Source organism: Ctenopharyngodon idella, chromosome 6 (assembly GCF_019924925.1).
Source record: "Ctenopharyngodon idella isolate HZGC_01 chromosome 6, HZGC01, whole genome shotgun sequence".
Lineage (NCBI taxonomy): Eukaryota > Metazoa > Chordata > Actinopteri > Cypriniformes > Xenocyprididae > Ctenopharyngodon > Ctenopharyngodon idella.
This window is the reverse complement of record NC_067225.1, coordinates 541435-568138: the sequence shown is the minus strand read 5'-3', so window position 1 is coordinate 568138 and position 26704 is coordinate 541435. Positions and strand designations below refer to the sequence as shown.

Sequence of the window (26704 nt, the reverse complement as noted above, 5' to 3'; positions counted from 1 at the left end):
AAATGCTAGAGTGCCAAAAGTTACAGAGTGTACCTTTAAGGCCCGGTTTCACAGACAGGGCTTAGATTAAGCCAGGAGCAAGACATTTAAGTAGCTTTTATACACCGTGCTTTAAGGGAAAAAACAAAACAAAAAAAAAACCATTACTGGTGTGCATCTTGAGACAAAATGATATTGAGATATCATAATGATATTAAGATATATGCTCAAACATGCATTTTAGTCTGGAACTAGGCTTAAGCCTTGTCTGTGAAACCGGGCATACACATTTTTACATTATAATCTGGTCTAAAACATGGCCTAGATATTGACTTAAAATATTCTGATTCTTTATTACTGTTTGGTAACACTATAATTATTACTGTTCGGTAACACTATAATTAGTCAACATTAGCTGATTCATTAGTTAACATGAATTAACAATGAAAAACACTTCTAAAGCATTTATTAATCTTAATTAATGACTACATTTACATGTGCACCAATAATGCGATTATTTCTCATAATCAGAGTAAGGTCTTAAAGGGGTGGTTTAATGCAATTTCACTTTTTTAACTTTAGTTAGTGTGTAATGTTGCTGCTTGAGCATAAACAGTGTCTGCAAAGTTACAGCGCTGAAAGTTTAATGCAAACTGAGATATTGTCTTTTAAAGTTACGGCAGTTTAATGCCTACAAAAACGACCGGTTTGGACTACAACGAGCTTCTTCCCGGGTTGGTGACATCATAAACCCTACAAAACACGCCCCCGGGAACACGCAACAAAGTGGGCGAGGCCATGTCGCGCAACATAATGGAAGCGGAAGAGTTGTGTACACCAGACGCGAGCGATGCGACGCGTCAAAAGATAATAGAACCCATTATAATCTGTGATATCTTCTACACTGGATGTGGCGCTGAAGACAGCTTCCAGAATCTACACAAGTTCAATGCTGGATTTGCACAAAGGCTTTTACTGAAATATGGAGCAGTTCCCACTTTAAAAGCAGAAGCTGCTGTTTACTGGCTTCAAACTGTAAGTACGTTTTATTGTTTGTACATGTCTTTTAAACGTATAGTTCTGTTGCTATTTTTGGTTGCATCAAGGACGTAAACAAAAGACCAACGCGTTTTTGCTTCGCTAGCCAGACTAGCTAAAGACTAAAGACTCTGCAGCGAGTTTAATGCAATTATGCTTACTACGATTATGAGCTTAATCGCATTACTTTAATCAAAGTACTGAGCTTACATGAGGTAAAGTTTAATTGCAATATTGCCAAAAAACATTTACTAATACATTATTAAAATCAAAAGTTGTATCTGTTAAATTTATTATAATATAGCTAACAAACTAACAATGAACAGTTCTATTTTTATTATCTAATACTAACAAAGAATAATAACTACTGTAACAAATGCTATTTTTCATTGTTAGTTAACATTAGTTAATGCATTAACATTAACTAATAAGACCTTACTGTTAAGCCTTAATGTTCTTTATAATTCTTTTGCACTTTAATCTGTCTGAAACATTTGTTTACTTCATACATTTTGGGCATCGTTTTATTGTATTTAAATGTTCAGAGATTTTTGTTATAAGAAAAAGTTATTAAACCTGTTAAGAGGACAACACTTTTTTGTAACAATTCAATACTGTGATAATACCATATACTGTGATAAAAGCTTAAACAATTATTGTGACGTCTAATATATATAGTTTTGCTTGTAAATGTCTCTTTGTATCCCTTTATTAAAGTAAAACATGTTATTTGATAAATCTGAATTGCGCCCCTAAAGTTTTTTTTAATGCGCTCCTAAATTTTTCAACTCAGAAGCACACGTTCCTTGAGAAAAAAGTAAGCATCAAGCCCTACAGTACTGGTACCGACTGATAGCCGGCTGATTTAAAATGCTTTAAACTGCTCCTGTAAGTGTTTGTGTAAGTGCTCTGTGAAGAGCATCAAAGGTTTTTATTTACAACATGATTTTGCAGCATTGAGTTTTGTAGCCAATCACAGACATTTCTGTTGAGCATGTGAATGCAATGGCCAAACAGATAAATTAGTCAGAATCCACTCAACACCGCTGAGTTTGTTTAGCATGAGTTCTGCACACTCGTGAAACCTTTCATTATTACCAAAATAATTATAAACACACTATCAATAAGAGATTTATTGCACAGCATATTGATTATAAAGGGAGTTTCTGCAAGAGTGAATGCAAAATAAGAGACCTGCCACGTTTTCTACAGTGTTACTTTGTTGTTCATTTTATTACCAGGTACTTTGTACTGTGTGTGGATGACTGTGATTGTCTGCCACCACTGAAGACCATTTTTGACCCAGGAAAAGCCCCTGAATTGTAATTTTTTTTTTTTTCTGATGCAAAACTTTTATTTTGAAAGATGTGCGTGAAAGCTGTTGACTCATGTCAGACGCAGTTTAAGAAAAGTGTGCCTGAGAAAAGTGCACCGTTTAGATTCTGTATCTGCAGTCAGATGAAAAGTTGGCAGAATATTTGTCAGTATCATTATTTTAAGTTATTTTCGAAAAACAAACTTTCCTGTCCTGTCAGACGTTGTACTGTGCTCGCATCATGCACTCTTCAGTTGCGTGCGCTGTATATCACTTCACTATATTATATATATATATATATATATATATATATAAAAAAAAAGAGAAAATTAAATTAATAGCATGCACCCTTGTGAAATGACCAAAACGTACCAACGAATTACACTGGTATGTTGTATGTTACTTGGGAAGGATTTGCATCCAAGTATGATGTTCATTCTGTTCATCAGGATCACAGTCCATATGTTAAATTAACAGTTCATGTTAGTTTTGTATATTTACCATGGTAACAGTGGTTTCCAAATTACCACTATTTTCATTAAATATTCAACAATATTATTGATTTGACTGCACTGACACTATTGGATGAGAACTGAACTGAGCTGGACAATGACAACACTGTTTTCTGCAGAACTGCTTTATAGATGAAATGAACTAATTTAATAACGCCTCAGGTTACGTATGTAACCATGGTTCCCTGAGAACAGGGAACGAGACACTGTGTTTGAAACGCATATGGGGAACGTCATCACGTGAACCGGTGTCTGAAAACAATTATCAAATCTCACTAATCCTATTGGCCAGCGACAGCATATGACGTCATAATAGATGCGACCCAGAAGTATAAAAGGAGCACCTAGAGAAGCAGTCAGAACCTTATCGTCTGAAGGGACTGTTCAGCAGGCAGCACCGATGCATGGCAGGTAACGCAGTGTCCCGTTCCCTGTTCTCAGGGAACCATGGTTGCATATGTAACCTGAGACGTTCCCATTCGAAAGGGAACTCTACACTGAGTTTGAAACGCATATGGGGAGTTTGAAACGCATAACGATATACCCACGCTGCCATGCTTGAGGGGAGTGCATGCCAAAGATGGCTAGACAAACATCAGAACTAGCAATTTCAACTGAAATGCCAGAACCACTCCCCCTACGGGTCATACATAGGCTGTCAGTGACAGCATTCCCTATGGCCAACAGCCCAAGCTATAAGCCTCGAAGAGGCCTTCCACAGAAGGCCTACCAAGGCCGCTCAAAGGCTTCTGGGACCAAACTTCTTTTCAGAGAAAAGAGGGTACCTCTAAAAGAATGTAGCCATGGGGCCCGAAGGAACCCTAGCCAGTCACTCATCAGGGGAACAACGTCAACCCTGAATGCCACCAGGGAGGCTGACCTAGTCTAAAAACAACCTAGTCTTGGCCAACGACCTGTCTGATCACAGAGTCTCAATTCACATTCTTCAGAGAAGATATCCAGTAAGAGTGACTGCAAAGAGGCAGTAACCAACTTAGACCAGAACGTAAAGACAGGCATCCTATAGAGCAGGACTCAGCTTAGCGCTTTTTAGCCTTACCAATGAGTTGAGTAACACTCTGCTCAATCCTAGGATCTACTCAGCGCCTGATTATTTGCACTGAGGAGGCTGTGCACTCTAAAGAGATCCAAACAAGGGGAGTACAACCAGCCTAGGAGCTGATCTTGAATAGGGAGGCCTCAGAGAGGCCTTCAACCACTGACCAGACTTAGGGATCTAAGTACTATGCAGAACAACCCTCAAACGAGGGGAGTACTGGGCTCAACCTAACAGATAAACCATACTGTAGGCACAAAATCATGGAGGCCCAGGAAGGGGCCTGCAACATGACGTAATTCTACATCGTGTAGAAATATATCACAGCAGCCTAACAAAAGGCCAGACATGTGAAACTGCATGCTTAATCTGCTTAAAGACACTCAGATGTGGGGGGAATAGCTTAAAGGGTGGCCTGTGAAGGCCACACACCTAAAGCAGCTCATTTGCTGATAAAGCAGGTTCCCACAAACATGGGAACTCGTTCAAATTGAAACCGAGTTAAACTAGCAGATAAGACTGTAGAGCGCCCACATAACAGTCTACCTTAACACATTCCGACAAGCAGTGTACGCCGTAAAAACACTTTTTACTCTTTAACCCTCTGGGGTCTGAGGATTTTTTGGGCCCTGGAGAAGTTTTGACATGCCCTGACATTTGTGCTTCTTCAGTTGCTTATAAACATATTAATGGCAAAAGTGTCAATACACTGTATACAGCACATATTAGGCTATCATAATATGTGAGCAACATGTATGTACATTTGTATTTTTGAAGGAATAACCTTTATGCGTGGTTATTGAAAAATCAAAAAACTTAAGTCACTGAAATACGATCACAAAATAAATATTAAATATGTGTTCACAAGACTTCTGGGTATTGGAGGTTGTAGACTAGAATTTTTGCTTCAAAATGATGTAAAAAATTATCCTGCCTACTTCTTCATATAAAAGAATATATTGATTTAAATTTTGTAAGACACTTGTCAAGAAAGACAGTATGCGGGAGGCGTGAATCTTCATGAATAATGCTGTGATTCACACCTGAGAAGACAAAGACCCGCATAATGACCTGCATAATGACCCGTATAATGAGCCCTTTCAGTCAGGTAGGCTATGTGAGAGGACACTAAAAAAAAAAAAAAAAATCAAAGTACAAAGTAGTTTTTTTTTTTTTTGGTAGTTTATTCAGAATATAGTTAACAATATAAATGAGACACATTTTGAATAAATGAGGGCACATTTTGATATAGAGTTTTACCTGGAAATAAATCCTGTTCAAAGATATAAGTGAACATCACTTACCTGGCATTCCAAGGTGTTTGGTGTTTCTGCACTGGAGAGAAAAAAAAAAAAAAAAAAAAAACCTTTTCAACCCTTCCAGTCAGTGATCTCACCATTATATTCATTCAGAATGTCCAGTGTGGGCCAATATCTGGTCACTATGATTCTCAAATCTGTGAGATAAAAGAAAAAACCCTGTGTGAGCATGCTGACAACAGATATTTATAATGTTTTTGAAAGAAGTCTCATGATCATCAAGCCTGCATTTATTTGGTCAAAAATACAGAAAAAACAGCAATACTGTGAAATATTATTACAATTTAAAATAATGTTTTTCTATTTTAATATACTTTAAAAAATAATGTATTTCTGTGATGCAAAGCATCTAAACATTCATATTACCTCTATGGTATTTTATATATTATGTATAGAACCTAAATGTTAATGTGCAGTTTAATACATTCCGAACACATTTTATTTCAGTATTTATTATGTATTTCAGTCGATTTCACTCATCTCAGTATAGCAATATAGTTTGGGAATAGCTATGGCAATTTACTAATGTAAATTGTGCAGTAAACAAAACTGTGTGTCGATCTGCCGCATTAATTCACACTGACACAAAAATGCGCGGGATTCATATTAAAGCAGTTTTTTTGCGGTTTAATATTCACAGACACTATATCGCGATTAGAATAAAGAATTTAAGAATAAAAAACAACTTACCTTTCACAATCAGTACCTTTCACGATAGTTGATCCTCGAAATGAAAGTGAAACCAGCTCTTCCTCTGAGGTAAATCCTTTTAGAATTATTCCTCACCGCATCTCAAAACGATGAAAAGTACATGAAACTGACTAATCTTGATATGTTTTTCTGAGCTGACGCGGACGTTCACTCTGTTGAATGAATCGCCTCAGAATTTGCGTCTGAATAGCGTGACCGCTTCGTGGGAGTGGCCGCATTAGTGGATAATGAGCTGAGCCGCAAACTACTGACATGTCTATTTTCATACAGATTACATAAACAGAGAATATTTGTTTTCAATTTGACTTACATGATTTAAAACCTGACATTTCAACTTTTAGACATATGTCTCATTTTTGTGTCATTAGTATTCACTACGTTACAGTTCATTTTCTGAGGGAGTATCAGATTGGACTTCATTCAGAGAGAGACTGCGGCTCGCGCATCATGTTAGTTTTCTTTATTTTGCAAAAAGCACAACATTTTGTTTTTACTCTGAGTGTACACAAATAAAAGATGACATTTCACAGATTAGAATGGTATATAACTCTTAATTGATATGTCCAAAATTGACAGAGTATTTTTAGTCTCTTTCACAATGATAAGAAAAAAACCGAGGTGGTATCGCCGGCGATACTGCCGACTCCAGGGTGTTAAGCAAGAGGAGTACAAACTTACGCCATCATGCTCTGAAGGAGGCCCAAAAGAGGGCCTAAGACTCCAGAAAGACACGTGGCATTAGCTCGTGGCAGTGTCTAAGCTCTAAGGGAGCCAATGTGATAACCAAACTCTCCAGTGAGGTTAACTATCTAACTCAACCTGAGCTTAATTCTAATTTAAAGGCAGGAACACACCAAGCCGACATCGACGAACTAGTGGCGACGAAAGCAGACCGTGGGGCTGGCTCACGTCGGCAGCGCCTGGGTCCAAAGTTGCCGACACACCAAACCGACGCTCGACAGCCGACGGCCAAGTAGCACGTCTGTTCTGCACCTGCGTAAGACGAAATGCCTTTCCGTACCAGCAGGTGGCAGTAGCTGAACAGCCAATCAGAATGGTCAGATGGCCCAACGGACCAACGAGCTCCGACGCCGATTCAACATGTCGAATCGGCTGAAAAAAAGCCGACAAGGACCAACTTTAGCCGACGGTGCGGAACACACTGAGAAAACTTAGTTGGCCGATGAACAAAAACTGCCCGACGGCCGACCGTCGGCTTGGTGTGTTCCTGCCTTAACACATTCCAACAGGCAATGTACTCAGTAAAACACTTATACTCTTTAAGCAAGAGGAGTACAAACTACGCCAACATGCTCTGAAAGAGGCCCAAACATGGCCTGCTACTCCAGAAAGACACGGGTGTCAGCCAGTGGCAGTGTCTAAGCTCTAAGGGAGCATAATCTGAGAACCAAACTATCAAGTGAGGTTACCTAGCTTAACTCAACCTGAGCTTAAAATCTACACATTCCAACAGGCAATGTACTCAGTAAAAAACACTTTTTACCCTTACAGTAAGGGGAGTACAAAGAATATATGCTGCCATGCTCTGAAGGAGGCCAGCACCGGCCTACTACTCCAAATGACCATGGGTATAAACCTGTGGCAGTGCTAGTGTTAAGTGAGCGAACTCTAATTAAACATCTACCAACAAAACTTGTGATACAACAAGCTATTGTACTCTGAAGGAGGCCCAAAGACAAAGCCTTCTACTCCAAACAACACAATCAAATCTTGTGGCAGTGTTAAAACTCTAAAAGGGAGCTACATAGGAACCAAACTGAATAAAGAGGTTCCTTAAACAAACTCAACCTGAGCTATGCATTCCAACAGGCCATATACTCAGTAAAAAAACAGTTTTTACCCTTATAGCAAGGGGAGTACAAACTTAGTCACCATGCTCTGAAGGAGGCCAGAACAAAGCCTACTACTACAGAAACAGGTGCAAACCTGTGGCAGCAATAGAGTTATTGGGCTTACATTGTGTAGGGCAAAAACTAGAACTAAAGCATTAACAACCCTGAGAAACGAGAACTCTTTACTTTTCATTCATACTACCCTGAAATTTCAAGGGTGGACACTTTTCACCAAAGACAGTAGATATCTGTACTGAACCCTAGGGAACAGGAGCTTAATGAAAGCTAACACTGTTTCACTCAAACTTAAATGTTAATTCAAGGGGTTCAGGGGAAAAGACTAAACAAAGTATAGCATTAAAGTTCTAAAAAAGTGGGGCCTCAGCAACACTAGCATTCTCTTACTCACATAGTGATAAGGGGCCTACCATCGAGACAATGGCACCAGAGAGACTAGCAATAGCCTGCTACCTTAGCTGCTATCTATCTTGCACCTACACCAAAGGGGTAACGGGCCTTGATCTGACAACTCTGATAAGAGGAGGCCAGAACTAGGAAACTACACTCTCCTGACAGGGGAAGTAATACATAGGGTGAAATGCTTCAGTATATCACCTAAACCCTAGTTCTAGCCTAGGCCAGCTAAAGCTGTGGGCCTATCTGGCCACACAAAAGCATAGATCTGCCTGGGGCTAAAACTCAGCCTCTTAAACTCTCAATAGAGAGGAAGCAACTCTGAAAAACTCTAAAAACAAGAGCTCAGAGGAGCGATGCTCAACCCAATCCAAACAATGTCAGGCGGCCCCGAAGGCCGACGCTAAACATAGATCTATCTGAAGTAAAGAGTGCCAATCTCGAATACAAACTCTAGCTATGACCAGAGGAGAAAAGCTACTCTACCATACGGTAGCTGAAAAGGTGGTCATATAACCAACACAAAGATAACCAACCTAATGGGAACTTCAGGGCCCTAAATCCCCTTGCTTTTTACACACCCAGGAAAGACTATACAGGAAAACTAAGGTCGGCACATTTTATTATATAAATATAGACCAAGCTTACTCCCTGCGGCTCAAAGAACAAAGACTTACCATCATAGAAGGATGGAAGGAGGCAACACTGGACTTCTGGCCCGGTCTCCGATCCTCGAATCGGGACGGACCAGGACCTTCTGTCCGTCTGGGCCCAGGATCAGATCTGAGCGGTATGCAGGTTTTAAAACACTGCCTAGCACGTCTTCGCCTCTCTGAACTTTCCCACCACCGCCTCGACGGAGGTACCAAAAAGTTCAGAGGGTGAAACTGGCGCATCGAGGAGAAAGCCCTTTTCTTTCTCCCCGATGTCGGCCATGTTCAACCACAGATGTCTCTCCGTGGCCACCATTGCTGCCATCGATCTTCCAACCGAGGCAGCAGTCTGCTTAGTGGCCCGGAGAGCCAGATCTATGGTGTGGCGCAGCTCTTCTACCGCCTCAGGGGACAGACCCTGCCCCTGATCCAGATCCTTCAGCAGATCAGCCTGGTAAGCCTGTAACACCGCCATGGTGTGTAAGGCTACACCAGCCTGACCCGCTGCTGCTTATGCCCTGCCAGGGGTTAAATTGGGATTTGTTATGTGGGGGGGCTCTGTGGTTTCAGGGGTGCATGTGTATGCGAAGACTACAAAATCGTATCAATTGACAAACTAAAATATAACAAGTTAAGAGAGCCGTCTGTAATGAACACTAAAATGCTGATCAAAATCATTCTATAGTTGCTGGTAGTGTGCAAAGCTACATCTGATGACAATAAAAAATCTTTCTGTAGGCCTGTGCCTTCTCCTTTGTGTCAGTATCAAATATAAGAGTGATGCTACCATTAAAAGAAAGAGTATAAATACAAAATACAGAGTTGGACATTAAGCCTTGTTTTGTCCTTGTCTCTTTCCACAACTAAATTGGTCATTTACTCATCAGAGTAAAGAAGTAGCTTGCCTGGGAAAAAAATAGGATTTTTTTGTGTTGTAAATATAATTTATTCTGAAACAAGCAACATTCTCATCTGTGTTTTATCAGCAGTGGCATATTTAAATCTGCATATTTATGTTATTTACTCTGGGGGTATTTTATTAACCTTTATAAAGGGCATTTCCCCCCCAATCTAATTAAATTTGTTTAATCTTTTATTTCAAATTCTTACATTTGATAAATTAAAATAGTAAGACTAGGGCTGTTACCAAATTAAATAATTTACACCGAAAAAGTACAACTGCATTCAATAATGTTATGAGATTCTTTAAATATTTTTGAATATACAAATCAGAAATGTTGGTGGGAAATTTATACTTTTAAACATGAAATTAAACCACCAGTAGATGGCGGCAAGTGACCGTCTTAATGAGTGAGCCACTGATTCATTTATTCAAACGATTCATTCAAAAGGCGGAATCAAGAATGAAGCAGTTGTTTATGAATGGGCCATTGAATCTTCACTCAACTGATTCATTCAAAACGCTGAATCATTCAAAACGGCTGAGCGTAGCTGCAAGATGTGCTGATTCTGCTTTGTTTGGGACTATTTTCGCTGCTACAACAGAACAAAAAACAGGCAATATTGCACCTAAAACGTAAGTGATTAATATTAACTACTTGTTTATTGAACTGTTGTATTAAATTAGTGTCAATTTCAATCAAGGTGATATTCAGTAATTCAGCTCTTTCGGTCGTGTGATGCTTAACATGTCATATGTCGTAAAGAGCTAGCTATAAAAACCCCACATATTGAATTTTTATTGCAACATGATAACTGAGTTTCTTTGTGTGAGCAGAGCTCATTTGTTTTGAATTCTCCTCAAGAGGTTACGTGCACCTCAACAGCACAATATCACCGCCAGTACATATATTACTATCCACTATAAATCGCCACTTAAGCTAAATGAATCATTCTCGCATTTTGGTTGTTACTGACATTTTAATCAAGCTACTTGTCTGGTCAGGCAAGTAACATTCTCTTTCACATCAAAAAAAATCCACTTGTCCTGCGGTCCCGGACAAGCGCATGTCAAGCCCTGGTAAGCCTATGTGCCGGGGCTCAGCCCCCGGATGGCCCCAGCCCAATTTAACCCCTGTGCCCTGCCATTCAAACGAGAAGTCATTTTAAGGGGCTTAGAAGGCAGGACCGGAGCTTGCAGTGTCGGAGCCCGCCCTGTGATGAGATAGTTTGCAAACGTCTTGTCAATAGCGGGCATCAACACATACCCATGCTGGCTCAGTCCCTCAACATGAATACGAGCCGAGTATCGGTTCTTCCATGCCTTCTCGATCTCAACATGTAGATCAGGAAGGAATGGAAGGCTCACGGGGGCTGTCGGGTTATGGCCAGAAAGGAACCGCTAGTCGAGCCGTCCGCGTGCAGCCCCTTTCTTAACACGCTTCCAAGGCAGCTGCAGCCTGCCAGAAGCACGCTCCATAACCTCAAGCAGCTCCGCATACGCAGGGCAGGGAGGCTTTGAAGTTTCAGCAGGCTCGCCTGCTTCCTCTTCAACAGCCATCTCCTGCTCTCTTGGATTTAACGCCAGAAGAGCAGTCACTACTGGATCTGATGATGTCAACGAGAGGACATCATCATCATCATCCAGCAGCTCACCCTCGTCAGTCACTGGGGGTTGCGAGAGATTTAAACCTCTCTCAAACTCCTCAGCAATCTCCACCTGAGAGCCCCATGATTTCAGCCGCCGCCCTGCCTCAGCACAGCCTACCTCCGTGCATGCTCCTTGCCCAGACAGAAAACGCACAGATTGTGTGTGTCATCGGGTGTCAGAAACCTGGGTCACGGATCCACACACTTCCTGAAACGTTTGTTAGACATAGTAATTATTCTTACTAGATTCGAAGAATCGCAATCAGACAAAACAGTCCCTGAAGACGAAAAGATTCTGACTGCTTCTCTAGGCACTCCTTTTATACTTTTGGGTTGCGTCTATTATGACATCATATACTGTCTCCGGCCAATAGGATTGGTGAGATTTGATAATTGTTTTCAGACACTGGTTCACGTGATGACGTTCCCCATGTGTGTTTCAAACACAGTGTAGAGTTCCCTTTCGAAAGGGAACTGGTCTTTACAACGGAACTGAATCAACACTGAACTGACTTCAACTGAACAATGACACCGTTTTGTTTTAGAGCTGCTGTAAAGCCAAAATGAACTCTGTCTGCATCACTGAATCATTTTCCTGTTATCACTGTAAAGCTGCTTTGAAACAATTTGTATTGTATAAAGCACTATACAAATAAAGGTGACTTTTGTTATTTTCTATATTTTTGATGACTTTGGTGTTTTATACCAACTTAACTTTATTACTAGTACTAGTTTGGGACTGATATTTAATAGCCTTACCTTATACTGTTATTCACCAGTGTTAGTGATATTCTTACATTTAATGTGAATGATAAAGGGTTAGTTCACCCAAAAATGAAATTTCTGTCATGAATTACTCACCCTCATGTCATTCCACATCTGTAAGACCTTTGTTCATCTTCGGAACACAAATTAAAATATTTTTTGATGAAATACGATTGTCTTTTTTTTAATCCCCCATAGAAAAAAACATAATTACCACATACAAGGTCCAGAAAAGTAGTAAAAACATCGTTAAAATAGTTAACGTGACTACAATGGTTCAACCTTGTAACCTTGTAGACTTGTAGACCAAAACCCTCCTCACATAATAACCTAGAAAACTGTCTAACACTTGATGGATGTTTTGTCAAGTCTTCGTCGTCAGTTAGGAACCTGGATGTGCTCTTGGATACCAATCTTTCATTAGAAAGCCACGTTTCTAGCATCTGTAAAACCGCATTCTTCCATCCTAAAAATATATCTAAATTACGACATATGCTCTCAATGACAAATGCGGAACAGTTAGTTCATGCATTCATGACCTCAAGGCTAGATTACTTTAATGCTTTACTGGGTGATTGCCCTGCATGCCTAATAAACTCCAGCTGGTCCAAAACGGAGCAACTAGAGTTCTTACTAGAACCAGAAAGTATGACCGTATTAGCCCGGTTCTATCAGCACTGCATTGGCTCCCTATTAAACATCATATAAGTTTTAAAATCTTGCTAATTACTTACAAGGCACTAAATGTTTTAGCTCCCCAGTACTTGAGCAAGCTCTTAACACATTATAGTCCTTCACGTTTATTGCAATCTCAAAATTCTGGCCAGTTGATAATACCTAGAATATCAAAATCATCCGCAGGCAGTAGATCCTTCTCCTTTTTAGCACCTAAACTTTGGAACAGTCTTCCTAGCATTGTTCGGGAAGCAGATACACTCTGTCAGTTTAAATCTAGACTAAAAACACATTTATGCAGCCACCTGACCTGACTAAAAGGTCTCGTGAATATTTCAAAAGCAACTCAAGTCTTTTATCCTTAACTACTGATATCATAAGGAAAGAATTTGTGTTTTATTTGAATGGTTTTATTATATCTGCGTCACATTTCCCTACGTGTTGTGGTAGATCGGACCCTTGTCATAGAATTTTATTACGTATGTCTGTGTATTGTGCGTAAACTCTGAAACGTTGTAAGAGTCCCATGAAACATGACGGAAGCCACCGTGCCATATGTTCTTTCATTTGGGTTTATTAACATGTCAAATCGTCTAGATGCAAAGAATGTGGGAAAACAATTTAAGACACCGGAACGACAACATCAAATTTTATGAGACATCGCATCCACAAAGGTTAGTCACATTAAAATACATAGCTAGCTAGATAGGCTATGCTGTGGCATAACTGCATATGGCTCCTTTGGATTACCAGCCTGTTAAAACAACAACAAAATCTGTTTTATCATTCTTTTCATAGTATATGCAGCTCTTTAACCTGGCATACACATAACACATTATCTACTTCTATAATTCAAATCATGTAAATTGTTAGGCTGCATAAATTAGGTCAGCCGTACCCGGGAACACTTTCCATAACACCTGATGTACTCGCTACATCATAAGAAGAATGGCGTCTACGCTAATATTAGTCTCTCTTTGTTTATTCCGTGGTTTACTGTAGTCTGCCAGATCCAGGCCGTATCCTGATGAGATGAAGGACCTGCACCTAGACACGATGACAACGCAGCCCTGAAGTGTCAACTAAACTATCCCCTGTGAAGGCCTCCTTCCCTTTTATTTCCCTATATATAGATAAAACGTTATCAAAATGATTCCAGTTCACATGGATCCGCGGAAACGACTAATAATTCTGTATTATGCAGGCCAGACAAGTAATTTGGCAATGTCACTTTGTAAAAAAGACTAAGCATCTGTGCACATACACATTCAAACGTGCATACCTATAGACTAAACACGTAAATGAATGGCAAAGAACGCATTAAAAGTCTTCTGTTTTCAGTTAAAAAGGTGTCATTTAAGCAACCCCTGAGTTAATAATTAACGATTTTTATAACGGTAGTGATTCAATCAAAAACTTACTTTAGCTTGATAACTTTTTCCTAGAGCTACTGTAAAGCCAAAATAATCTGTCCATTAATTTTCCTATTATCATTGTAAAGCTGCTTTGAAACAATCTGTATTGTAAAAAGCGCTATATAAAGAAAGAAAAAAAAACGTAATGCTATGAAGCAACGAGAATACTTTGTGCGCAAAAACAAAAAAAAACAAAAAATGACTTTATTCAACAATTTCGTCTCTCCTATGCAGTTTATGTTATATAGACTGTGCAGGCTTCCGTGTACTACGTCAGAACACCGGCTCATTATTGGCCCGCTCCTGCATCAGCGTCACACGCAAACATTGTGCTGCTCACGTGAACAGCGTCAGCCAGAGATGTTCACAAGTCTTTCATCTGAAGTCCGAGTCAAGTCTGAAGTCTTTATCACTAGTCTGTGTCAAGTCTGGAGTCTTTTGTCACAAGTCTGAGTCAAGTCTCAAGTCATTTCATGCCAAAAAACAAAACAAAAAAACCTCATACTCAAAAATCTTATTTTTATTCAAGTTGTATTATATAGAAAAAACATTATCTTTCTATCATCTGTTTTGTTTGTAATAAAGGTCCTAAGATGTAAGGGAATATTTTTGGTGCGCCAAAAAAAACAAAATAACGACTTATATAGTGATGGCCGATTTCAAAACACTGCTTCAGGAAGCTTCGGAGCATTATGAATCAGCGTGTCGAATCAGCAGTTCGGAGCGCCAAAGTCACGTGATTTCAGCAGTTTGGCGGTTTGACACGCGATCCGAATCATGATTCGATACGCTGATTCATAACGCTCCGAAGCTTCCTGAAGTAGGGTTTTGAAATCAGCCATCACTACATAAGTCGTTATTTTGTTTTTTTTGGCGCACCAAAAATATTCTCGTCGCTTTATAATATTAATATTGAACCACTGTACTCACATGAACTGATTTAAATATGATTTTAGTACATTAATGGATCTTGAGAGAGGAAATGTCATTGCTGGCTATGCAGGCCTCACTGAGCCATCGGATTTCAACAAAAATATCTTAATTTGTGTTCCAAAGATGAACAAAAGGTCTTACGGGTGTGGAACGGCATGAGGGTGAGTAATAAATGACAGAATTTTCATTTTTGGGTGAACTAACCCTTTAAGTCAATAGAAAACTATGCATGCTGATTGCAATATGTTAAAATATGCTTAGATTTTAAGTCATAAATGGATTAACATCTCTTTCTATCTCTCTCTCATGGACACAAATTAAGAGAGAGAAAAGATGCATATACTATGAAAAGAATGATAAAACAGATTGTTGTTGTTGTTTTAACAGGCTGGCAATCCAAAGGAGCCATATGCAGCTATGCCACAGCATAGCCTATCTAGCTAGCTATGTATTTTAATGTGACTAACCTTTGTGGATGCAATGTCTCATAAAATTTAATTTAATTGTTTTCCCACATTCTTTGCATCTAGACGATTTGACATGTTAATAAACCCAAATGAAAGAACACATGGCACGGTGGCTTCCGTCATGTTTCATGGGACTCTTACAACGTTTCAGAGTTTACGCACAATACACAGACATACGTAATAAAATTCTATGACAAGGGTCCGATCTACCGCAACACGTAGGGAAATGTGACGCAGATATAATAAAACCATTCAAATAAAACACAAATTCTTTCCTTATGATATCAGTAGTTAAGGATAAAAGACTTTTCACGAGACCTTTTAGTCGGGTCAAGTCTGAAGTCATTTCAGGTTAAGCCTATTAAAAATGCGATTCGAGTGCGACTCGAGTTCGAGTCACTAACTCGAGTGCCCCTCTATGGCGTCGATCAATACTGAAGTAGAACATGGAAGCCTGCAGTATGTAATGTAAACAGCATAGGAGACTGACAGGGGAGAAACGAAATTGTTGAATAAAGTCGTTATTTTTGTTTTTGTGCACAAAAAGTATTCTCGTTGCTTCATAACATTAGGGTTGAACCACTGTAGTCACGTTTACTATTTCAACAATGTCTTTACTACTTTTCTGGACCTTAAATGTGGGATAAAAAAAAAAACCCTCGGATTTCACCAAAAATATCTTAATTTGTGTTCTGAACATGAACAAAGGTCTTACGGGTTTGGAACGACATGAGGGTGAGTAATTAATGACAGAAATTTCTTTTTTGGGTGAACTAACCCTTTATGACTCGTCCATAGACAGCAATATAATCAACACTTTCAAGGTCCAGAAAGGTACTAGGGATATCATAAAAAACCGTCAACAGTGCAGTGCAGTGGTCCGACCTTAATTTTATGAAGCAACAAAAATATTTTTTGTGGGCAAAACAAAACAAAAATAATGACTTTATTCAACAATATCTTCTCTTCTGTGTCATTCTCACCTGTTGTTTATGTCCAGCACCTCCAGGTTCTACGTCAGAACGCCGACTCATTATTGGCCGGCTCCTGCTGTTCACATGTGCAGCTTTGGCCAATACTGAGCCAGTATTCGGACGTAAACACCTGTGTATGGATAATGACAGGGAAGAGAAGAGATTGTTGAATAAAGTGGTTATTTTCGTTTTGTTTTTGCGCACAAAAAGTATTCTAGTCGCTTCATAAAATTAAGCTTGAACCACTGTAGTCACATCCACTGTTTTAACAATGTCTTTAGTACTTTTCTGGACCTTGAAAGTGTTATATTATATTGCTGTCTATGGGCAAGTCATATACCTCTCGGATTTCATCAAAAATATCTTAATTTGTGTTCCAAAGAAAAATGAAGGTTACTGGTGTGGAACGACATGAGGGTGAGTAATTAATGACAGAATTTTCTTTTTTGGGTGAACTAACCCTTTAAGTAAAAAGGGACTGTACCTGTGTGTCAACCATTTTTGAGAAAAAAAATTGAATGGGAAAATGGTGGGTCCCATGGCCAAACCTGTTGAGAACCACTGCTCTAATGCCGAGATCACACTGCATGATTTTAGGCCCGATTTTTACTCGCCGACAGATTTTTTGAAATCGCCTACAAATCCCAGAAATTGCAGGTAAATCGGGACTCGTTCACGTGATTAACAATCACACCATGTGAATTATCGAAGACGTGATCTGAGAGAATCAACAATGCGTCACCGACGCCCATGACATATTTCAGGGTTTCTACAGGTTTCATCAAATCTAATTTAATACTTTTTAATGCCCCACAGAAACCCTGTGGCATGCTAAATATTCGGGGAGGAGTTATAGACCCTCAGCGATTTTTCCTATTGTAAAGTCATGAAATGTGTAACCCCTGTCGCCGATCCATCGTGCAATGTGCACACAGCAGCGACTAAAAGCTACCTCAGATAGTCGCGCAGCGTGAAAGGAATATTGATCTGAAAACTTTGAAAATCGTAGTGTGAACGCGGCATTAGTGTCAGTACCCAATCCACCCATATATGTGCTGCCATGCTTTTACCTTCCTCCACCACTGCAGTCTTTGATGAGCCCAATAGTCCATCCACTGTGAAGAAGTCCGAGGAGAACAGAACCAAACTAAAGATGATTCGGTTACCTCAAATGAACTAACAGAGGTTAACAAAAATGTTACATTTTCAATCATATGTAAAGGCAAAGCAATTTACTAATTTACTTTATTTCATCTTGTTATTAGAATGGTCCAGTAAAACAGTCATTCATTAAAATAACACAGCTGATAAAAATAAGATAACTAGGCCTCACTCACCAACCGGATGAATGTCTCAGCTGATTATCGAAATGATGACACAGACCTGTCTCTGCCAATCCAAAGGGCAATGTCCTATTCACAAGCTCCAAAGCCTGAATATACTGCTGCAAAGCACCTTGAAGGGACAAAAAAATCCAGATGACTAAAGCCATCGCATGGACTATGCCAAGTGTGCGACCGCACAGGGTCTCGAATTTAGGGGTAACGTTATGCGTACTGTATGAATAGTGAAGACTGGTCTGCACTCACCCTGAAATAGACTCGTCCGAAAAGACGCAGCGTCTTTCAAAAGTTTATGAATCTTTTGAGATGCTTCTTCTTTAGTTAAACTGTCTTGGTTAAGGATTTCTTTAAGAGCCCTTACGTCAACAATCCTGACAGGTTCCTCACACGTTCTACTTAGGACTGAAGTATTTATCCCAAACACATATGCTCTTGAACGTATTGCTGAAGTCCACTGCTCAATAATGTTTTTTTTCAGTTCTGTTCCTAAGGGCCCATATGTACATGATCTGCTGTGAAAAGCTTCAGAAGAAATGTAATGACGCTCAGCGCAAAGTTTCATCAAGAGGCTGGTTTCATCAGAACTGTCATCACGATTAATGCACTTCGATATATTCCGATGATACAGAGGGAAGTTTTCTTTTGAAAGCTGGAGACGCCTTCTGATATAATGAAGGAACATTTCCCCAAAGGATTAAAGCGTTAGTAGTTGGGAATAATGAATTAAAAGAGAGTAACAACATATATTCTCCAGATTAAGCGTGAAAGTTTGCTGTCTGCAGCTGTCCAAAATAAAAAATGGCTAATAAGACCACAGCTATGACAGGTTTGAAAGAACTCTTATAATATATCTTGTAAGTCGTGTTCCGTACGTCTGTCGGCGTTGCATGAGATGATAATTGTTTTCGCGCATCAAAGTCTGCAATAACTTTCATGCTGCATTCAGTAAGCGCGTGAAAACCCTTCTTCTTTTATTGTTGGCGGTTGGCAAACCTGGTTCTAGTGCATTGCCGCCATCTACTGAACTGGAGTGTGTAGCGAGCGTCAGTGCTTAGGGGAAAAATACCTAACTAATCATGATGATAGTAAACAGAAGAAAAAAAAAGAAAAAGAAAAAAACTATACTCGTGCATAATTTCTTTTAGATACCTTAACAAAGCTATTTTAAAAAGTTTATCATCCTTGTTGCTTATACTCAGTAGATGTTCTAATTTGTGACACAAAATAATTCACTGGCTTTGTAAATATCACAGTATTATTGAACTTTATTAACTTATTAAATCTCTAAATATTATTTTCTGGATGGTTTGAGTTGAACATACCAAAATAACTGCCTAAAAATCCAACAGTTAATTTAGTCTAAAATTTACAGTTATATTTGTTTTTGTTTTGTTTTTTCACTAAAAGATTTTAGTATTTGTCTAACAAATTAGTTTTTAAAAATATACTTAATATTTTTGTTAAATTTATATCAAAATATTTGAGAATGAGAAATTAAACTGATCTGTTTCAAAAATCACAATTATTACGTAATTCAAATCAATATTATTAATCTCTAACACACACTTAAGAAATTGAGTAATTAAACTCAATTAAAACAATGCACCCCTTCCCTCCCTCCAACGCGAGCAGCAGGGGCTGGCGCTCTTACAGCACCACTTCCGGTGGCTCTGGTAGCCTCCAGAGTTCGTGACAGCTGCCACGGTCTTTCTCGCCATTTCTGCTGTTTGCTCGTAAAAACTACACTGTTCTCAGTGGCGTGCGGTGGTGTTTTAAAATGATGAGGCAAAGTTCCCACAATTGTATTATTATTATTATTTTTATACATTTTTATGTATCAGCTGCCAGAGTTTATGCCAGGTCTTGCAGGCAGCTGCCAGAGTTCGTGCCAGGTGCCACGATCGTTTGTCGCCGTTTCTGCTGTAAACTACACAGGTTTTTTTTATTTATTTTTTTTGCATAAGCATTTTCCCATAAAAGAACATACACACACAAAAGAAGCACCTGATAGGCAGTACTGTATATACGCACATACGCACGCAACACACACAAACATTTATGCTATTTATTTAATGTAACACTTTAGTTATTAACTAGTTGCTTGCATATTACAATATTAACTGTTTATTAGTAGGGGGAGACCGGGGGCAAATGTAACAGGCGGCAATTGTAACATCTCAAATTAGAGAAATGAGACAGAACCATGAAACTCATTTTGCATGTGCTCTGTGGAGATCCCTCTCTGCATGCCAAAGGACAAGCTTCTAAATCAACTGGTAAAGTTTTTCTACAAAGACTCATTTATGAGTCATTATCTTAACCATTAATGTCTATGAAATTGAATCTGTCTTGTTTTGATGACCATTCTGTTGTCTAACATTTGATATCTTTGTCAAACATTAGCTTTGTTGTTTCTAGTTAGCAGGGTAGCTTGTCACGGGGTGGTACAGTCGGGGGCAATTGTGACACTGCATTACAATTGCCCTAGACACCATCAAAATAGTGTCCAGCTTAGTAAGGACATCAAAATAGATTGATAGATTCCAATAATTTAAGAAAAGTGTTTTTGCCTCTAAATCTGGGGATCCATTTTACTGAGTAGGCCCTGTATACTCTCTGTTCACAGCATGCCTAGGTTCAGACCAAGGAAAACAGCAAGGGGAGTTAATTAATTGTTCTGGATAACATTGAATAGTTTTAATTATATCTATATTCTCTGGAGTTTATTGTGGTCATTGGTATTTATATGAAGGTATTACACGTGTTGTTACAATTGCCCCCATATGCTGTTACAATCGCCCCCACATGTGGGGGCAGATGTAACATTTGACTTCTAATGTTTCAATCAATATTGTGACTCTAACATTGCTTGTAAAAACATTTGGTGACTGGTAACAAGTAGAACACAGATACAAGTTACTGACATAAAAATTGTATCCAAATATTTCAGTTATTTGAGTAATGATGACATGACCAAAATTTGTTACAATTGCCCCCGGTCTCCCCTACTCATAAGCACATAGCACATACTAATACTAATGCCTTATTATGCGTGATTCTACATCTTACCCTATACCTGAACTTGACACTGACTTACTATGCAGTAATGAGTTTATTGAGGCAAAAGTCAAAACGAAAGTGTGACCATTATATATATATATATATATATATATATATAATATATACACACTATATTGCCAAAAGTATTGGGACACCCCTCCAAATCATTGAATTCAGGTGTTCCAATCACTTCCATGGCCACAGGTGTATAAAATCAAACACCTAGGCATGCAGACTGCTTCTACAAACATTTGTGAAAGAATGGGTTGCTCTCAGGAGCTCAGTGAATTCAAGCGTGGTACCGTGATAGGTTGCCACCTGTGCAATAAGTCCATTTGTGAAATTTCCTCACTACTAAATATTCCACGGTCAACTGTTAGTGGTATCATAACAAAGTGGAAGCAATTGGGAACAACAGCAACTCAGCAACGAAGTGGTAGGCCACATAAAATCACAGAACGGGGTTAGTGCATGCTGAGGTGCAAAGTGCACAGAAGTCGCCAACTTTCTGCAGAGTCAGAGGCTACAGACCTCCAAACTTTGCGTGGCCTTCAGATTAGCTCAAGAACAGTGCGTAGAGAGCTTCATGGAATGGGTTTCATTGGCCGAGCAGCTTTATATATATATATATACATGTGCGACATTTGACTCTCTGGGGGCAAGAATTTTTTTTTTTTTTTTTTGCAGGTACAAAACGTCTTTTTGTACCTGCATCAGCAAATTATTCACAGAAATTTTAAAGTACACATGAAATCAAAATTGGCCTTATTTATTTTGTTAGCTCAAATTGCTAGTTTTGTGGTGAACAATTCATCCGTGAAAGTCAATCCACACAAAAAATTGTTTGGCTTCATAATATTTAATCAAAATCTGAAAATGCTCCTCCCCTCTGCAACGGTGCCCCTTCTCTAATGACATCAGTTTGAGGCTTGGGTTGAAAACGCTTAAACCACTCCCCTCCGACCGTTAGTCTGCTATGAGCGAGAGATGGAGAGGAGGAGCGCTAAAATAAAACCCTGCCCTCTATTCAATATTCCGTTTCACTTGGAAATACGTCACAACACTGGAGAAAAGTCGTTTGCAACTTCCGGTTCACAGGGATTTTAAAGCAAACAAGTTTAAGTTTGCTTTTTGTTTATTTACTCATTTATTTAATAATTCACTTAATATCATCACGGGAAATGACACGGACGATATGTGAATCAGTGTCCATCATTTTGCAACTGGTGATTAAAAAAAATGGAACATCACAATATTGAAAATATTTCTATTTTGAACCATGAAGACGAGCTAGTGGATATCACACAAACAATGTGCAAACATTGCGTGAGAGTTATGCAGGTGAAGAAGTCTCACACGCCAGTCAATTTTTCACTACAGAAACTTAAAGTAAAAACTGGCCGAGCTTTTGGCATCTGACGCTGCATTAACAGCGTATATTCTCATAGGGACTATGAGAGATGAATCTAATTTATTTTCTTAATATTTCTCTTGTGGCCCATAATAAAAAAAAAAAAGAAGAAGTATTTTTTTGTGAATCGAGAAGTATTTCGTGTTAAACAAGTTGTTTTTAAAATGAGGAGTAAGCTATCTAACTAATCTTTATTATCCTCGCAGTGAGTCTGTTATGCGGTGATGCGCTATGATATTGCGGGGCAAATTAATTGCAATATTAATTAAATAATAAAAGTAGCATAATAATAATAAGTATAATTTAATAGCCCTGCGTGCCCGTCCACTATACGCCACTGTGAAGGGATAAACGGCGTTCAGGCACAGCATCAAAGCGATTACCTGTTTTATCCAAATCCACATGCATGGAACGTTCAGTACTGCAATGTCCGAGTCTCTCCTGTCTCATGACGTTTCTCATGTGTTTTCATTCGGTGCAAGCACGAAACATTTACTACACTGTGGACTAGCTTTGACTCTCTGAACTGTGGCCGCATGCAGCCGAATTTTTGTGACCACGGACATTCGGCGCATGCACATGCGTATTTCCGCGCTCATGGGCAAAGGAGTATCTTTGAAAGGCTTGCGCGTTGAACTGTGCGCGAGACGTAGCGGAACACGGGAAATGAAGTATACCCGAGCCTTAACCGCTCCAAATTGTAGTGGACTGGAGCTGGTTTAAATGATCGATCTGATCGATTGCTCCTGTCTGCCTCGCTGCTCAGAGTGGTTTGCGTCTGTAACTCCGTAAAGCTTTGTTTTGAATCTCTTACTTTCATTCATTGTTGCTTATATTATCATTACCTTATATATAATATTGCCTACCACATTAATCTGACGTCGCTAGCTTTTAATCTTTGAATCTAAATCACTATTACAACGCGTTTGCATCTCGCTAGCTTGTTAACTTGTCATCTTGTCATCAGTCTCTCGCGCGCTCATTTTCTTTTCAACACGTTCATCAAACAGCTGTGGTAAGTCGGATCAGTCTACAAACACGGTGAGTCATGTCATCCTCTCCTAGTGTTATATCGTGTTCTGTTTGCCACATGTTCAGTATAGCTTTCTCTGTCAGCGATGAGGGATTTACATGTCATAAATGTAGGGAAATAGTCAGGCTGATAGAGAAAATCTCAGAATTAGAGACACGCATTCAAACTTTAATTGAGGATAGTAAGAATGTAAGGGCTTCAGATACTGTTTTGGATGCGACTAGCTTAGTGAACTCTGTACATTGTTCGGTTCTGGCTGTAGAGCCCGCGCAGCAGGGCACTTGGGTAACGATGAGGCGGCCTAGCTGCCGAAAACACCACTCTTCCATTCCAATAAGAACATCAAACAGGTTCTCCCCACTCAGTGATACACCTACTGAGGATCCTGTTGAAAGTGCCCTAGTTATTGGCGATTCTATTGCACGGAACGTGAAAATAGAGACACCAGCCACCATAGTCACATGTTTGCCGGGAGCCAGAGCACCTGACATCAAAGCAAATCTACAAGTGATGGCTAATGCTAATCGTAAATACTCTAAAATCATTATTCACGTTGGCACTAATGATGTTCGACTTCGCCAGTCGGAGATCACTAAAATTAACATTAAAGAGGTGTGTGAACTCGCAAGTACAATGTCAGGAAAAGTAATCTGCTCTGGTCCCCTTCCTGTTCGTCGGAGTGATGAGATAGTTAGCAGATTATCATCACTCAATGGCTGGCTGTCTAAGTGGTGTCCGCAGAATAATAGAGGTTTCATAGACAATTGGAAAAGTTTTTGGGGGAGACCTGACCTGTTGAAAAGAGATGGTATTTATCCCTCCTGGGATGGTGCTGCTCTTCTCTCTAGTAATATGGCACATAGTCTTAGAGCTGAAACATGACAAACTGGGGTCCAGGTCAGGAAGCAGACATACTGGCTAAACCGACCATCTGCTAGCTGCCTCACGTTACAGAAGTCAGATAATTCCCAACACATAGAAACTCTTACACCTAGATATTATCACATAGACACTGTGTCTGTACCCTGAATTAGTACAAACAAAAAACTTCCAAACCCATTTAATGGTAAAAATTTAATTGATGTTCAACAAATAAAAAATAGAGATAATACTGATAAACAAATGATGAAGCTTGGGTTGTTAAATATTAGATCCCTTTCTTCAAAAGCACTTATTGTAAATGATATTATCACAGACAACAATTTGCTGTGTTTGACAGAAACTTGGCTAAAATCAGACGATTACATTACTTTAAATGAGTCTAGCCCTCAAGGTTATTATTATCGACACAATCCTCATCAGAAAGGCAAAGGGGGAGGTGTTGCTGTAATTTATAGTAATATTTACAGTATTAGTCAAAAGTCTTTCAAATATAATTCCTTCGAAGTGATGGTACTTTATATAACATTATGTAAGTTGACATTTGTGCTGGCTACTGTATACAGGCCACCAGGACACCATACAGACTTTATCAAAGAATTTGCTGACTTTCTATCAGAGTTAGTACTAGCTGCAGAAAAAATCCTTGTTGTTGGTGATTTTAATATTCATGTAGATAATAAAAAAGACGCATTAGGATTGGCATTTGCAGATATTCTAAACTCTGTTGGTGTTAGACAACACGTGTCAGGACCCACTCATTGTCGTAATCATACTTTAGATCTAATATTGTCACATGGAATCGATATTGATGCCATTGAAATTCTGCAGCAGAGCGACGACATCTCTCATTATCTAGTCTCGTGTATACTACGTTTAGTCAAGGCTGCTAAACTGCCTCCCTGCCATAAATATGGTAGAACCATCACTTCTACCACTAAAGATCGCTTTATAAATAATCCTTCCTGATCAGTTTCATCGCCTTAGCATACCAGATAGCTTAGAAGACCTCGATGTTGCAACAGAAACTATTGCCTCTGTCTTTTCCAGCACATTAGACTCAGTTGCTCCTTTGCGTTTAAAAAAGATTAAGGAAATTAATCTAATGCCGTGGTACAATGAGCACACTCTAAAGGTAGCAGCCAGAAAAATGGAGCGCAGTTGGAAGAAAACAAAACTAGAAGTTTTTCGCATTTCATGGAGAGAGAGAATGATTGAGTACAGAAAGGCCTTAAAAACTGCTAGATTTGCCTATTTTTCAAAACTTTTAGAAGAAAATAAGCACAACCCTAGGTATTTATTTGATACAGTGGCTAAATTAACAAGAAATAAAGCTTCAACTTCTGATGTTTCCAAAGAGCACAGCAGTAATGACTTTATGAACTTCTTTACTTGCAAGATTGACAATATTAGTCTACTGCGTCTACTACAGTATCGCGTCAGTGCATTGTAGTGTCCCTGAGGAAAAATTCAATTTATTTACTGCTTTAGGAGAGGAAGAATTGTCTAAACTTGTTAAATCATCAAAATCAACAACATGTATGTTAGACCCTATACCGACTAAGCTATTGAAAGAGATGCTTTCAGAGGTCATAGATCCTCTTCTTAATATCGTTAATTCATCTTTATCACTAGGATACGTACCGAAAACTTTTAAGCTGGCTATTATTAAACCTCTTATTAAAAAAACACAACTTAATCCTAGAGAATTAGTCAATTACAGGCCGATCTCAAATCTCACTTTTCTGTCAAAAATACTAGAAAAGGCAGTATCATCACAACTATGTTCCTTTTTAGAAAGAAATAGTATCTGTGAGGATTTCCAGTCAGGATTTAGACCGTACCATAGTACTGAGACTGCTCTCATTAGAGTTACTAATGATTTGCTCTTATCATCAGATCGTGGTTGTATCTCTCTATTAGTGTTACTGGATCTTAGTGCTGCATTTGACACTATTGATCACAATATTCTTTTAAATAGACTTAAAATTATGTTGGCATTAGTGGAATTGCACTGTCATGGTTCAAATCATACTTATCTGACCGTTATCAGTTTGTAGTAGTAAACGAAGAGATGTCATATCGATCACAAGTTCAATATGGAGTACCACAAGGCTCAGTACTAGGACCGTTGCTGTTCACTCTGTACATGCTACCCTTGGGAGATATCATTAGGAAGCATGGCGTTAGTTTTCACTGTTACGCTGATGATACTCAGCTCTATATTTCTTCGCGCCCTGACGAAACTTACCAATTCACAAAATTAACGGAATGTATAGCTGATATAAAAAATTGGATGACCAGTAATTTCCTACTACTAAATTCAGAAAAAACAGAGATTCTAATTT

General features: G+C 39.0%; 1 protein-coding gene across 2 annotated transcripts in view; it reads right to left on the bottom strand.

Moving 5' to 3' along the window:
- Positions 1-18971, bottom strand: part of polg2 (polymerase (DNA directed), gamma 2, accessory subunit) — a 38325-nt gene extending 19354 nt beyond the window's left edge. The window contains exons 1-4 of one of the 2 annotated variants that reach the window (XM_051895870.1): positions 18220-18971; positions 17968-18085; positions 17701-17745; positions 16640-16760 (exon numbers count right to left, since the gene is read on the bottom strand). In XM_051895870.1, coding sequence (XP_051751830.1) covers positions 16640-16760; positions 17701-17745; positions 17968-18085; positions 18220-18655 — 720 coding nt within the window. In that variant the 5' untranslated portion in view covers positions 18656-18971. Of the gene's footprint in view, positions 1-16639; positions 16761-17700; positions 17807-17967; positions 18086-18219 lie in introns of both variants that reach the window. The other variant, XM_051895869.1, reaches the window with a different exon arrangement.
- Between the last annotated feature and the right edge of the window lie 7733 nt (positions 18972-26704).